This window comes from Diabrotica virgifera, chromosome 2 (genome assembly GCF_917563875.1).
Source record: "Diabrotica virgifera virgifera chromosome 2, PGI_DIABVI_V3a".
In the NCBI taxonomy this organism is placed as follows: Eukaryota; Metazoa; Arthropoda; class Insecta; order Coleoptera; family Chrysomelidae; genus Diabrotica; species Diabrotica virgifera.
In genome coordinates, this window is record NC_065444.1 from 80,391,763 (window position 1) to 80,408,715 (window position 16,953).

At 30.9% G+C, this 16,953-nt stretch overlaps 1 protein-coding gene across 3 annotated transcripts in view; it reads right to left on the reverse strand.

The window, feature by feature from the left end:
• Positions 1-16,953, reverse strand: part of LOC114334564 (venom carboxylesterase-6) — a 675,899-nt gene that overhangs the window by 279,691 nt on the left and 379,255 nt on the right. For 2 of the 3 annotated variants that reach the window (XM_050643823.1, XM_050643824.1), the window contains exon 10: positions 7,046-7,187. The exons of the other annotated variant lie outside the window; for it this stretch is intronic. In XM_050643823.1, coding sequence (XP_050499780.1) covers positions 7,046-7,187 — 142 coding nt within the window. The remainder of the gene's footprint in view (positions 1-7,045; positions 7,188-16,953) is intronic. 3 annotated transcript variants of the gene reach the window in all.

The following is a 16,953-nucleotide window of genomic DNA, read 5'->3' on the forward strand; positions in this document are numbered from 1 at the left end:
CGAATTTAAAATAAAATATAGGGTGTTCCATTTAAAAAAAAAAACATAAGTTTGGTCTGTCACTGTGTTATCGAACACCCTGTAACATTATAACTAATTTTGTAATATGAAGCTCGAAGGTGGCTAAAATTTTTGTTATTAACTTTTATTGCTATCTATTACTATAGCGGAGCTATTGAGCTTTACCCTACTAATCAATCAGCCTGTATATGGTTATCCAAAGTATACATAATATAATGTGCAACATCTTAGCGTCTCGCCCCACCCCCTAAAAATTTTTATATGGGCGCCCGTGTCCTGAACGACTCACACTACTAACGTAGAGGTATTGCGCCGAGGGGAAAACAAAAATAAGAAATCTCTTTCACAATAAGAAACGGAAACCTGAATACCTCGATCATGTTATGAGACATGATCAATATCGTATACTGCAACTGACAATACAGAGTAAAATAGAGAGCAAACGTGAACTCAGAAGAAGAAGAAGACACTCATGGCTTCAAAACTTACGCCAATAGTTTGGACTAACGTGCCAATGTCCGAAAAGGACGAGGTACATGAAGAAGAAGGAGAATAATTTAAAATGAGATATTCTTCTTCTTCTCACGGTGCTTATCCGTTCCGGATGTTGGCGAGCAGCATGGCTATCCTAACTTTGCTTGCTGCTATTCGGAATAGTCTGTTTGTCGATGTATTGAACCAGTTTCTCAGATTATAAAGCCAAGATATTCTTTTTCTCCCTGGTCCTCTCTTCCCAAATAACTTGCCGTGAAGAATGAGTAGCGGCAATCTCTGTTCATTCCTCATAACATGGCCAAGATATTCTACTTTGCGCTCTTTGATAATAATGTGTGTTAATATTCTCGCATTCCTTGCCCATTGCCCATTCTACGTAAGACCTCAACATTAGTCACACGACCCATCCAGGAATTTCGTAAAATGCGACTGTAATACCACATCTCGAATGCCTTGAATTTTCTTAAAGAAGCTTCGGAAAGAGTCCAGGCTTCTACTCCGAATAATAATCTAGAAAATACCTAGGATCTGATAATAGATTGAATGAACGAATTCCAAATGAATGAACGTTAAGTATCTATTAATGAAAATTTACCCTTGGTAGGTAAAGAAAGGATTAACAACTGTCGTTTGTAAATACAAAGTACGATTGAGATCGAGCTGTACTGAACGTAAGTTGCAATACGTGGCATCAATGCTGTGTCGTTCAGAGAACTAAATTTAATAATAAAATATATGTACGTGCTGCCATCTATTCAAAGAATTGTTAAACGTCAGTTTACATAATCGCCACCTATTTTGACTGCGGCGTGCTAATTCCCCCTGAAGTTGAAGAATATTGAGTTGCAGTAAGTAGTAGGTAAAAATAAGTGATAAGTACCAGGATGATGTCAGAAGACCAGAAATCGTTATCCCTAATAAATACATATAAACATCTTTGTTAAGGATCGTAGAGATGAAGATAAGAATGTAAGTTCGTTTTGTATATTTATACAAGAATAAAAAACCGCTAAACGCCGTAAAATGAGTGGCGCATACAATATTTCAGCTACAAAAGAGCTGATATGAATATTACGTGACAAGAAAATGTATTTTCATTTTGGTGGAAAATAAAATTCTAGTTTTTTTTTAAATATGATTCCATAATATTTGCTAAATTTGAACACATTTGCTTAATTTGAATCGCGCTATAGTGGTATGTGGAACGCCATCTAATATAACTGGTATTTACTGTCACCCTGGGAGCTAAGGGTGGTAATACATCAGGTTCTTTTCAATGTTAAGTAGTTAAGGGAGAATGAAACATCTTACCTCGACGAACACCAAGTTTATTCTGATTTCTCATTGTATTATTTTTGACAATCAATGTGTGTTATTTTTACAAATACACGGGTTGCTTATTCAGCACCCGTGGCTCAAGGATTCGTACACTAAATATTTAAATAAACAATGAAGGTAAATGTTAGTCGATATTACACAATCTTGACCCAGTTCAATATTGGATATTATTTTACATCTATTAATTTATCTTGTAATACTTATGAAAATCTTTATCTCTCTTATTCCAGGACACCATCCTTCCTCTCTTTAAGATTTTTTTATTATCTGATTTACGAAATGAAAAAAAATCTTAATCGGTATTAGGATAAATTTTACGGTGTGTTTACTAACAAATACTATTTTTTTTATACTTGGGTCAAAATTGTGTCATATTAATACTGACCTATCCAAATGAAAATGAAACTATGTACAATTTGTACAAGCTTGCTTATTTTACACTTTCACTTTTATACGCCAATAAAACACAAACATTACCTTGAAAACATTAAACCTAAATATACATACATATACATAATTTACAAATACAAACTTCAATAATGTAAAATATTGTCTATTCTTACTTATTTCTGTTCTTATTACTCGCGAAATTCTACACTCAGAAATTATATTTTATACTTTAACTCAAATATTTAAAAAGAAATTATAACTTAAACTCTTAAAATTGAATTTACTCTCTTAATTCTTATTCTGTTACTAGACTTTTATAAGACAATCCTTTTAATGTTCTCAAATTTTTACATATTCTTCTTTTAAAAATTCTCTCTTTTTTCTTCTTCTTTTTCTTGTCAGGTACCTACTTCACACTAATAATATTTTTCTTTATTTTCTTTATACTTAGTACTTTCTTCATAGTGTAATATTAAACATAAATCTTCTTCTTATTCATATTTCTTCTTTATATCATTTACTTCATATTTCATATAATATCTTCCTTCATACATATTCATATCATTTTTCATAATTATTCATTTATATATCATTTACTTTAAAAATTCTTCATTTTCTAACCCTTACCTACTTGGTGGGTATTTTTCCGCAACTTTATACCCTTGACTTTGCTTCCGGTCCTTTTGCACGTCCTTAGTCGTGAGAAGGTTTGTTCCAAAAAGACAAAATGGATAGTTGGCGCGTCTCTAAAATCTTTTTCTACTTCTCGCATCCCTAAATTCCTGTCTGAACCTAGTGCTCCCCCTTAGTTGAGAATAGGATTACTTCAAAACAAAAACTGGGTATGCTAAAAACTTTTGATCTTCATTTTGTACCTTTTTCTTGACAAGAGTTAGTTTATATTGTCTAAATTGTCTTTAATTAGTTTTGCTTCTAATATATTTAAAAAAATCAGTTATCTCATTAATTCATCATCATTAAACATTTAAAAAAATCATATCTATATTAAAATTCGACCGATATTAAAAAAAATTGAAATCAAAAATTTTTTAAAACTAAATCAAAACAAAAAGGATTCTTATCGTTATACAAAAACTTCAGTGTTCAATAATGAAAAAATTCGAAAGAAAGTGGTAATAAAAATAAACTATATTCTGTTAAAAAAATTCACCAAAAAGGCTCAGCTACCATCGCTGAATACTAATACTACTTATGGTTCTGGGCGCCCATTAAAATATTTACCTAATTTACATAAAAATACAACTGAGAAAACCTTATTATTGATAATTAACTTTTGGTACCAATTAATTACTAACAGTTCACTTTCTTCGCGAAAATAGTCACTTTTATGACGTCACAACAAAATAGTCTTATCTCTATTTCTCTGGTTATATCTGTTATAAAGCCTTACATAAATTATGTTATTCATTCAAATATTTAAATATATTTATAATATAAGAACTTAAAGTATATTTATATATAATATGCATATGTCTCAAAATAATGTCTCCTTAGACACTTCATTATTTTATCAATAACTTTTTTTGTCATTAAATATTCCATTTTTTTTTGTAACATCTTAATAACTTGTCCTTAAATTTTCGTTTCGTCCAAATATTCATCGTTTATTTCGATTGCATTTATGAATGCTTTTAATCAATCAAATCTTGGTTAGTCTCTGTATCTGGGAGTTTCTTTGTAGTTTCAAAATTGATTCATTTAAAATCATATCAATTTTCCATAATTTCAGTCTTACATCATTTCATAGTTTCTTTGTTACATTTCTCCTTTCTAGGTTTCATCTCTTTCTCATATCATCGGTAAATAAAAATTCTGTCTAACTTGTTTCTTAATCATTAAGTTTATTCGGGAACTCATATTTCCGTCAAAATTATTCTTGTTCATTATGTTAAATTTTCCATTTTGTTCCAACTTCTTAAAAATATTTCCTTTTCTCTTCTTATTATACTCCAAATAATAATTCCTTCTATTATACTCTCAATAGGTATCTTGATTTATCATAAAACTATTTCTACACCTTTTTCTAGTGTATAATAATATAATTCGTAATATTAAATCGTGTATATATCTTCTGTCAGCAAAATTCCCTATCATAGTATTTCTTTATCCGTGTTTTCACAGTCAAATAAAGTCAACATTTGAAAATTCGCAAATATAATATAAATATACCTTCGCACAAATAAAAACCTTTAAATAGCATATTTTTGCTTCATAGAAAAAAAAAATTGATAACTAAATCATTATTTTTACTTATCATAGTATCATAAAATGGTTGTATTCTTTCTATTAAAAGAATGAAAAAAAATTGCTTGTTTTCATTAAAAATAAAACTTAATATTATCAATGTACTTAGTTAAACAAAAATCATCTAAATTATTGAATATTGTACTTCTATACTTAGTAAAAATACGAAAACTTTACCTAATTTAATATTAATTGTATTCAATTAGAAAAATTAATTCTTATGTTAGGCTATATACAATATGAGAAATGTGTAAACAATAAATAGGTACAATATAATCAAATTACTCACATCACATACTTTTGTCCTGTCCACCACTGTCCATTTCGTGGATGTGCGTCCTCCTGACGCCGCGCCGGCTGGTTCCATGGTTCCAGAATTCCCAATTTTCGTCCATGTCGACGTGTCTCCAATGTCTAGTCTGGTGGGCATCGCAAATTCCATCTATCAGCTAATGCATAATATCTATGGGGGATAGATACTTTACCCCAATTTTCTTTCCTTCTTCCAGTTTCTCGTCGCTCCCATTGTTTTACTTTAGATTTACTTTTTCTAACTTAAGTTTCCCTTATTCTAATTTCTTTTTTTTCATCTTCTCATTTCTTAATTAACTTCTTCTTAAAATTTACACTTAACTAATTACAATAACTACTTAACAAAGACCTTCTGGACCGCCATATAGTGGTATGTGGACCGCCATATGGTATAACTGGTATTTACTGTCACCCTGGGAGCTAAGGGTGGTAATACATCAGGTTCTTTTCAATGTTAAGTAGTTAAGGGAGAATGAAACATCTTACCTCGACGAACACCAAGTTTATTCTGATTTCTCATTGTATTATTATTTTTGACAATCAATGTGTGTTATTTTTACAAATACACGGGTTGCTTATTCAGCACCCGTGGCTCAAGGATTCGTACACTAAATATTTAAATAAACAATGAAGGTAAATGTTAGTCGATATTACACAATCTTGACCCAGTTCAATATTGGATTTTATTTTACATCTATTAATTTATCTTGTAATACTTATGAAAATCTTTATCTCTCTTATTCCAGGACAGCGCCACAAAAGAGGAACTTTGATAGAGTATGTATTTTGAAGCTCTTTTGTGGCGCGTTTTACTTCAAATTTAGCAGATATTATGCGCCAGTCATTTTTACGGCGTTTAGCGGTTTTTTATTCTTGTATCCGGAGTTTTTCGAAGTTATTTATAAATTAAATATATGAAGTTGAATGTAGTGTTTTTCGATTCCGCCTTCCTAGCATTATCTCTCAAATGATCTAGTGTCCATCGAAGGTACACTAGATTTTTTTTCTATTCGAAATAAATTGAAAAAATATTGGGATATCCGGTAAATGAACTCAGATTACCCTAACAAATTTAGCGTCATAACCACTCCAACTACATAAACCATTTCGGCGATAATGGTAAAATGGATTATATTTTGAAGCTTGATAACTTCGAAACGACTTAACCGATTTTGATCACTAAACATGAGTTTCAAACGTATTGACAAATAGTATCTAAGGCATTCAAGGTCAAGTATGATAACTGAAGTTATTACAGGAACTATTAAGCTTGAAAAACCGTTTTCCCATAGGAAATAGATTTGACCGCCCTTATAAATTTATGAAGCTTATAATTTAAAAATTCGAATATTCTTAGATATGAAGTATACACCATTAGACACGTCTGGAGTCCTCCTACAAACTCTTAGTTTTTGGCGCAATTCGTAGATTGAAATTTTGAGTAATTGTCGAAAAACAAAAATTTTCAAAGTTTAGTTTTTCGGCTATACTAAGCCGTGTGCATGTCTGATCCTAAAATCGCTTAGGCACCATTTGAAATCTTAACACTATTGATTTGGTGTATTTGCGGTTTTCCTGTCTCTCCTTGAACTTAAGATATATACCTCCAAAAAATATGCCATTTTGTACCAACCCAGTCCTATAGCTGGCTTATGGGTGGTCGAAAGTCACAAACTACATCGGTTCTGAATCGGCTCTGACCCCTTCTTGAAATACAGAAAAAAAATCAAATCGGTATATATTTTCCACAAACATACACACATATACACATACAAACATTTTCCCCTTTTTAAATAGAAATTGAATAAAATATCTGAGCTCGGTAACTTGTGAACGGTATAACCGATTTTCAAAATTAAACATACGTTGGAAAGGTAATGATCAGTACTATCAGGTGCCGTAAAGGTTGGACTTAAATTTTCGAAATTTTTGGGATTTTTGGGACGAGAACGAAAAACAGATCCTAAATGGGAAGGGCCGTAAAATCCACACCCTTGGACCAAAATGGATGCTTGACATATGGATGGGCGAATCTTTTCCTATACTTTAAGGTTGGATTCGGCCCAATTCAATCGATCGAATTCAATTCAGTAAGATTTAGAAAATCGAAAATTTCATGTATAATATAGAGTCGCATTTACGGGTGTTGTGCGCCACTGGCGAGAACTGCCGTTCTCTTGGATTTAAAATGTCTCGTTAATTTCATCAACGAAAGTTAATTTACCTGTATTTAGCAAAATTGGTAAGTAGTAGTCTCCATCTTCCACTAGTTAAAACGTCTTCAGGAGGGTAAGTGTCCAAACCGGACCAATTTCCATACGTCCAAAAGTAGTTGTTATCTTCAGAATGTTGTACTTTTTCTGCGCCTAAAAATCGTATTAATTCAGAAATAATAGGTAAACAACAACAACAGTTGTATTAAAAACCTTAACGAACATTGCCATATACATATTTATATGAGATCTATTGATTGAGGAAAAACTTTGTATCTGAATGAGCATTTATGACATGGCCGTACTAAAAAGTTATAATTAAAGTCCGTATTATCAGCATCTTGTTTAGTTTTGTTTGGTTATAGTAATTATGAATTTTTAGCGTAAATGCTTATTTTACAATTGTTTTGCTTATATTACTTATTTTGACAAATCTGTTAAGTCCATTTTTGATGAAATAGGAAGCCTACATAACATCAATGTATAAAAAAATAGAGCAAAATGCGAAAACTATAGCACAATAAGTGTGATCGCTACAATGGAAAGACTGTATGGCAGGATCATCAGGAACAAGACAGAGAAAATTATAAAAGGTAAAATCTATGAAGAGCAAGTAGGATTTACAGCACGGAAGTCATGTCCAGATCATATCTATATAATACAACAGAAAATACAGAAGAAAAGAGCTAGGAACAGAGATGTACACATGGCGTTTGTAGACCTTAACAAGGCATACGACATCGTGCCAAGGAAAGAACTATACAAAGCTATGACAAAAATAGGGATACCAGCTAACCTAACACAAGTAATCCAGAACATATACTGGGGAAATGAAGTATATATAAAAATTGGAAACAAGAGAGTTGCCAACTTCAAAACAACAACAAAAGGACTCAGTGGCGGCCTGTCAGGGTCGGCAAGGTCGGCAGTGCCGACCCACACATTTATAGATATTATAGATTTTTTTAATATTGAATCAGTATTTCAATAATTATTATTGCATCTAATAAGTTGATGGCATTTATTTCTGTGAATTAAAAAAATATTTGTGAGATAATATAGACTAAATTTAATTCATGGTTTTTAAAAAAACTCAAGCAATCCGGGCGACCCGGTCCTTAAGCGATCCCTGCGCGACACTTTTCAAATAATTATGATCCGAGCCATCCATCTGACTATGTACTGAATGTGAATTGGATAAGATCCGTTTCGTTCGACAGGCACGGCTTTACGTTTAAAAATTCACACAATAGCAACCAGTAATACACTTGCGTTCGTATTCATTTAAGCACATTTAAATAGCCAGGCACGGCTGGGCACGGCACTTGTCAATCTGCCGATATTGTCGACCGATGCAAGATTTTCCAGATGGCAATGGGAAATGACCAAAAAGTCACGTTTTCAATTGCGAGGGCGGGATGAAAAATGAAATACACATAATTTAGTTAGTTTAGTAGTAAGTTTAGTGTTTAGTATTTGAGTATACTTATATGTGGAAGTGTGCTTACCGGCTTTTTTTAATGATTTGTTTTGATTTTTCAAAGTAAAAGTAAAACTGATAAGTTCTTGTTTCCGTAAATTATTAAGGGCTTTTGATATATTTGACGTTTTTTCTGTTTTAAAATCAAAGTGTAGGTAAACAAATTCAGGTAAATTAACATAAAAAATGCAAGCTATGGAGAAACCACTGTAAGTACTGATAAATATGATATTGTAAATTATATTCTGCAAAATGGGTTTGTATCTATTCCATACGAAGAACAAATTGATATTAAAAATAAGGGGCGTCCTTTGCCTAAAATGTTCCGGCTTATAAATATTAGTGTGGGGGGTAAGGGAAGTAATAGATTATTTTCGAATTAATAGTACACAAATTACTCATGGCTTACCGGGAGTGAAATAAAAAACAAACTTTTCTGTTGGCCTTGTGTAATATTTTCGACAAATAGGGGCAAACATCAAAATCCTTGGTGTGAATCTGGTTATGATAATTTAAAGGAATTATTTAGGGCATTACAAAAACATGATATTTCGAAAGATCATACATACAGCCAGATTAAATTAGATTTATTTGGAAAACAAAATATTTATGTTTCATTAGATAATGCTCAACGTCAAAATGCTATTAAACATAACGAAATTGTAAAAAATAATCACGCAGTTTTACGTCGTTTAATTGATATTGTAATTTTTTTAAGTTGTCAGGAATTGTCATTTAGGGGACATAATGAATCAGAACTTTCGTTCAATCAAGGTAATTATAGAGAACTAATAAAATTGTTTAAGAAATACGATTTGGAATTTTCTAATTTCATTGCTGATTCGAAGACATTTAGCGGCGTATCTGAAACAGTACAGAATGAATTAATAGAATCCATTAGTTACATTTTGAATAGCGTTATTGAAACTGAGATTCAGGAAACCATTGGCTTTTCGGTAGAAGTAGATGAAACTACTGATATATCATGTCATTCACAATTATCAATTGTTCTTCGATACGCGTTACGTTGTAATATTTATGAGAGGTTTTTAGGTTTCACAGATGTGAGTAAAAGCCATAAGACAGAATATATTTTTGGTGTTTTAAAGGACAGATTAAAATTATTTGATATCAAAAATAAATTGGTAGGGAAAATTTATGACGGCGCTGCCGTGATGTCCGGTGAATTGAATGGTCTCCAGGCAAAAGTTAGAACTATTGCACCACAAGCTTTATTTACTCACTGTCATGCGCATAGAATGAATTTAGTTTTGCAGGATACATGTAAAAAAATTAAAGAATGTCTTTTTTTGCTAGTTTAAGCGGATTTGCTTCATTTTTCTCGAGCTCGCCTAAACGGACTAATGTTTTAAAAAAATTTGTTTCAAAAAAATGCCAACAGTTTGTCAGACGCGATGGAATTTCAAATCTAGGTTAGTTTTCACTGTAGCAGATTTTCGTAAAGAGCTTTTGGAAGTTTTTGATTTTATTATTGAAGGCGACGATTTTGAAAGTGATGATATCTCGATCCGTGAAGCAATCGGTTTGAAAAATTTATTAAATGATTACTCTTTTAATATTCTTTTAAATATTTTTAAGAAAGTGTTTACCCAAACCGATTTGATATTCAATGTTGTACAAAATCAGTCAACTGACATTATTTATTCCAAAAATAGAGTAACAAAGCTGGTACAAAATCTCAGAGATTTTCGTAATGATAGTAATTTTCAACACATACGCAGTGACGTTTTGGATTCGCTTGATATTTCCGAACCCCCCAAAAACGACAAAGGCATGACACAGATCTCGAAAAACGAGTATATTTTGAAATTTTGGATACTATAATTAGGCACATAGATACTCGTTTTTCAAATTTTGAAGATTTGCAAAGTTTTGACCTCTTTGACGATTCAAAATTTAAAAGTTACGCAAAAGAATTTCCAAAATATCTATTAGATAAGTTAATTAAAAATTATCCATCATTCTTTAACCAAATAAAATTAGAAAATGAATTAAAAGTTTTATATGCTGATCCAAATATTTTCGGAAAGCGGGATAAGTTACAAAATATATAATAATTTTATATACCGCAGTTCATTACAACAAACTGTTCCCGAAATTAATAAATTATTGTCATTAATTCTCTCATTACCACCAACTTCTGCCTTAAATGAACAGTATTTCTCTTGTCTCAAAAGAGTCAAAACGTATTGTCGAAATACTATGAAACAAGAGAGAATGTCAAGTTTATCTCAAATGTCAATAGAAAAAAAACTTTTAAAATCTCTCCAAAACACATTTTACGATGACGTTATAACCCATTTTGCTAGTTACAAACAACGTAGACTAGAATTAATTTATAAACATGTTTAGGTTCTAAATTTAAAAGAAAAAAAAACAAAAAAAAAACAAAAAAAAATAAAAAACAAAAAATGTCCTATGATGATTAACGCCATTTAATTAGATGGAATACCTACCTGAGAAAAAAAAAACAACCAACTTGCTTTAACCTTAGTCAAACTTTCAAATATTAAAAATTCATTATACTTACTTTTAGGTACGTAACATTGATTATGATTTTGTAAAAAATCGAAAACGTTGTGTGATGTTACCCTTAAAGTGTTTTTAATAAATATATTTTATACCTTTTACAAAGCATTATTCATTAAAAAAAATTGTGATTGATGGTATACTGCCAGCTACAGGAAAAATTCTTTCTTTTACTAGTGTGCGTGTGTGTGTGTGTTTTGTTTATGGCGCTGGAACTAAGCCAATTAGCCAGAACAAATGTGTAAAAGTTAAGCGGAAAATGCTTCAGGTCGGTATTAATTTTCACATAATGATTCTTTTCCTAGTGGATTTAAAAAAACCTTGCCGACCCTGTCTCTAAAGGGATGCCCAACGTCATCAATTCTATTTAAAATATTTTTAGAACACGCACAAACAACTTGGAAATCAAAATATAGTGGTATGGGAATACAGATAGGGCACGATTATCTCTACACATTGTGTTTCGCATACGACCATGTAGTAATGGCTCAAGATGAGTAAGGTATCAGTTACCTATATCGAAAGAAAACTAAAAGAGGTATACACAAAGGTGGAAAAATTTGGAAAGGACACATAGCAATAAAAGGAACGAAACATTTTTAATATTTGGGTTTTATAGTGTCGAAAAACGGACCAACAGAAAAGAGATAAAAATAGATTTGGACAAACAAGATTTGTATAAGACAACTTCCATTGTGTAATATACAATAAAAACATAAATAAACACAAAAAAATTATATTCCAAATATAATTATTAGAATAGTTATATTTTTAGAAAACAAAATGCGAACTTATTGCGAAATTACCATTGCGAAATATCCAATTAGATGCAAGCTCTTGGTAGAGGGGAACCCTTAAAACAGCTAAACCAGTTCAAATGTCTAGGTGTAGACTTATCAAGTTATCATGACCCAGCCAGAGATCTAAGAGGACAAATAAACAAGGCCGAAGTCGTGTCCGGATGTTTGAGATATGTGGTCTGGAATAACCTATACTTATATGAGAATGGACAGCAAAGTTAGAATTTATAAAATTGCATCAGACTTGTTATGACCTATGGCATGGAATCAAGAGAAGACACCAATAAAACCAAAAACATGCCACGAACAGCCGAAATTAAGATACTAAGAGCAATAGCAGCAAAGACAAGAAGGGATAGAATACGAAACAACATCATCAGGGAACAATGTGGCGTGCAAGATGTAGTAAGATGGGGCAAGCAAAGCCGAAGAGAATGGAGGAGCACAGTCTACCAAGAACTGCGCTAGAAGGAAAACCAGCTGGCAAGCGTCCACCGGGAAGACCACCAAAAAGATAGGGGGATAGCTGGCAGTCTACCTCTCAAGAAATATTTCAACGTCGGAATTAACAGATCGACAGATCTACAACAAGTATAAGAAGAAGAAGAAGAAGAAGAACTTTTGTATCCTTTGTATAATTTATTTTTATCTTTAGACACTAAATCTTGAATTAAGTTTCTTGTAGGTACCCAATCGATAAAATGTTAACATCAAGTAGGTCATCCAGTATATCGGTTGTACATTGCTCAAAATTTAGGTTTTTGAATAAAGCCACTTTTGGAACTTACCTCTTCAATTAAAAACGTTACAGTCCTGAATCGATTTGTGGTAGCAACCAATTATTGGATGATTCGAGCTATTATCGAAATAAATACGAAGCCAAAAAGACACAAGATGATAAACCCATCCAAACAACGAACTTAAATTTGAAAAATATAGCAACAATAATTTATTAAAAGAAGAATAAAGGATTCCATAAACGAAGATGACTTAAATAAAGACTAAAAGTAACTACATTATTAAACAATCAATAAAAATATCCTGAAACTAAAAAAGTGACGACTAATAAAATAATAAAACATCTACAATAGACCTAATATAAAAAGAAGTGATACATACTTACATACATAACTTGTGTACGCGATGAGTAAAAGTCTTTTTGTGAAATAAAATCATTGTTTGATCAACTAATCAAATGTTGTTCTGAAGCTATTTTCTTGTGGCATTTTTACAATTTTAACTATTTATAATGGGAAATAAGCCACAATATTATTAAAAAATGATTTTTATTAAATAATAAATAACAGTATAGGGTACTATGTAAACTTGAATTGGAAAAGACAAATAAAATTGAACAAAATATCAGTAAAGAGGAAATGAAAGTTTTAAAAACTTTAAAAAATGATGACTCCATAACGATCCTACCAGCGGATAAAGGAAATGCAACTAATAATGGATAAAATACAATATGAGGACAAAATTACAGATCTAATTACAAATGGACCTTATACCAAATTATCGAAGGATCCAACGAAAACACTGGAAAACAAGAATATATAGAACTTTATTCATATTTAAAAATGATCTAACATACTATCAAAGAAAATTAATGACACCTCATTACAGTAAGTCACCACATTTTTATGGAGTGCCGAAAATTCATAAAGCGAACATCCACTTAGACCCATTTGTAGTACCATCAGTTCTCCTTGTAGTGAACTATCAAAATTTTTATTAAACATTATAAAACCATTTGCTAATAATGATGACACATTTATAAAAAATACAAAACATTTTTTAAACAAATTATCAACTATTGAGTTTAATCCAAATAATATTTTAGTAAGTTTTGACATAAACAGTTTATTTACAAATGTGCCATTAGATAAAACTTTAAACATAATCAAAACGAAATTGGAGAATGATGATACATTGACAACTAGGACAAAACTAAATGTATCAGCTATAATGGAATTATTGACATTATGTACTAATAATACCTATTTTCAATTAAATAATGAATTTTATAAACAAAATTTTGGTCTAGCAATGGGCTCCTCTTTATCTTCATTATTGGCTAATATTTTTATGGAGGATTTCGAAACTAATATCATTTCTAAACAAAATTTAAAACCCACTCTATGGTGGAGATATGTAGATGATGTGTTTTCAATATGGCCTCATAGATCAGAATTGTTGGATACATTCCTGAATATTATAAACTATCAAGAAAAGACAATAAAATTTACAATGGAAAAGGAATATAATAACACCCTGACTTTCCTCGATGTTTTAGTCTCAAAGAAGGATACTAGATATGAGACTCAAGTGTATAGAAAACCAACACATACCAACAGATATCTCAATTACAAATCAAATCACAACATCAACGTTAAAAAGGGAATCATAAAATCCTTATATGATAGAGCCAAAATTACTTGTTCTAACGAAAATTAATTTTTAGAAGAAAAACAATTCTTAACATCTGTTTTATTAAAAAATGATTATCCTTTATCGTTTATAAATAAGGAATTGTCAAGTTTGGATCGAATGGAACAGAACAACATAGAACGGGATCCTACAACATTCACAAGAAATAATACGAGGAAAATATCAATACCATACATAAAAGGACTATCCGAGAAACTTAAAACAATAAGAAATAAATTCAACATTTCAACAACATTCAAAACAACCAACAAATTGAGATCTATTCTATCTAAAACTAAACCTAACAATGAACAAAAAAGGACAAAGAATTGTATTTATAAAACACCTTGTGAATGCGAACAGTTTTATATAGGTGAAACATCAAGACCATTAAACGTTAGAATAAGTGAACATCAATCTTATATTAAAAATAGAGAATTTGATAGATCTCAAATATGTCAACACGCATGGGATAATGAACATAGAGTTCAGTGGAGAGATTCAAGTATAGTCCTGAAAGAAACAGATAGTAAAAAGAGAAAAATCAAAGAAGCGGCTCTAATTATGCTAAGCGAAACCAATTGTGTCGCAAATTCCTCGGTGGAATGCAGTAGGATGTGGATACCCATACTGAAAGAGGAAGTCAATAGAAAGAAAATACCACAATTAGTAAGTTAATAGTCGAGTTAGTACATATTTTATATTTTAGTATTACTTATATATCCATGTATTATTGATATTATTTATAATTTAAACAAAATTATAGTAAAGTCAGAATTTGGTATTAATTTTTAAGAGTAAATTAAATGTAAGACAAAATACATACGATGTCGGGATAGTATCACGAGGTTTTTCCTGGTTTTCCCTCGTGATTTACTATGAGATCTCTAACGCGAGAATTTTAATGCCACCGTTGCATGCGGTTGTCTTTTTAAAGACAGATCACATGCTATGATTTTTTTGTGACGGATATTCTTGAGTTGGGTTGATTTCATGTAATCGAATGAACTATCTTTCAGTAAAGTCGTCCCAGGAACGCAACTCATAAATATTGGCAATATCATTTTAAAGTCTTCTACTTTAAAATGTATCATATTATTATGTATCTGAATTGGCGATATAAATGAGTCAAATTAAATAAATTATTAGAAGAATTTTTTTTACTAAGCAACAACATTTTTGTTTATGTTAGTAGTATTTTGTATTTTGACAACGGCACCCGATTTGGGCGTCGAAACGTTAATAAAAATCATTTTTTAATAATATTGTGGCTTATTTCCCATTATAAATAGTTACAACTAATCAAACTTCAGTATAATTTTAACTACGGTGTTAGTTGTTTCGTAGTTAATAACGTTTAGTTAATAAAAATATTCTTAAACTAAAAAAGGGACGACTAATAAAATAATAAAACATCTACAATTAATAGACCTATGTATAATCTAGAGAAATCAGGATTTTCTCAGGACACTCAAATATCCAGGTAGCTGTCTACTTTTTTAGTTATTGTGGACCTATAGGAAGAAAACCTACCTGTTTCCTGCCTAGAGTTGGCATTTGTTTTTTAATTATTAACAAAATTAGTGCAAAAAAGGCGATTTTTTAGATTTTTTGCACCCCATTCAAAAACTGCAAAATTAATAATAAAAATGTTTACCATATGGTTCCAAGTTACGCAAACACACGGTATATAATACTAGTGACGTCATCCATCTGGGCGTGATGACGCAATCGATGATTTTTTAAATGAGAGTAGGGTTGTATGATAGCTCATTTGAAAGGTAATTCTCTATTCAGCAATATAAACAATAACCTAATTATTTATACAGCGTGGCCAAAAAAAATTTTTTGATTAAATTAATTGAGACAAAAAGAAGAATGTATGTAATATGTAATTTATTTAATGCAAAATACATTTTACTGCTGTCAGAAAGCAGAAAAAAATGTTAATTTGGAAAATAAACATTGCGTTTCGCTTAAATTAAATGTTCAAACTGTTAAGAGGCAGGTGGGTGGCAGATTTAATATTGAATTTAAGCGAAAAACAATATTTATTTATCAAATTATCATTTTTCCCTATTTTCGGACAACAGCAAAATGTATTTAGAATTAAATAAATTACATATTCATTCTTCTTTTTGTCTGAATTAATTTAATTCAAAATTTTTTTTGGCCACCCTGTATAAATAATTAGGTTATTGTTTATATTGATGAATAGAGAATTGAATTACCTTTCAAATGAGCTATCAAACAAGCCGTACTCTTTACAACCCGATTACGGCATCTCGCTCAGATGGATGACGTCACTAGTATTCTATATATGCCAAAAAGTCCTAATTTAAAAATAAAAATCGACCTCTCTGAGGATTTATCTTTAAATTTGCCCATTCCCGAAATAATGAATTTATGCAAACTCAAAGGTCCTCACTGTACTGGGTGTCCACTTATATTTTCCCCCGTTTTAACTGCCTGTAACTTCTAAACGGCTCAAGATAGAAATATGCGGTTTTTGCTGAAATGTTTTATTTTAGTAAAAGTTTTGTTTGAATGGATTGAATTTTTTATATCGCTTAAAAAGAATGTCCAATTTTTGAGAAAAACGTTGTTGACTCTTTTTTAATGAAATACCCAGTGTATTTCTTTGTAAATTGAAAGAACG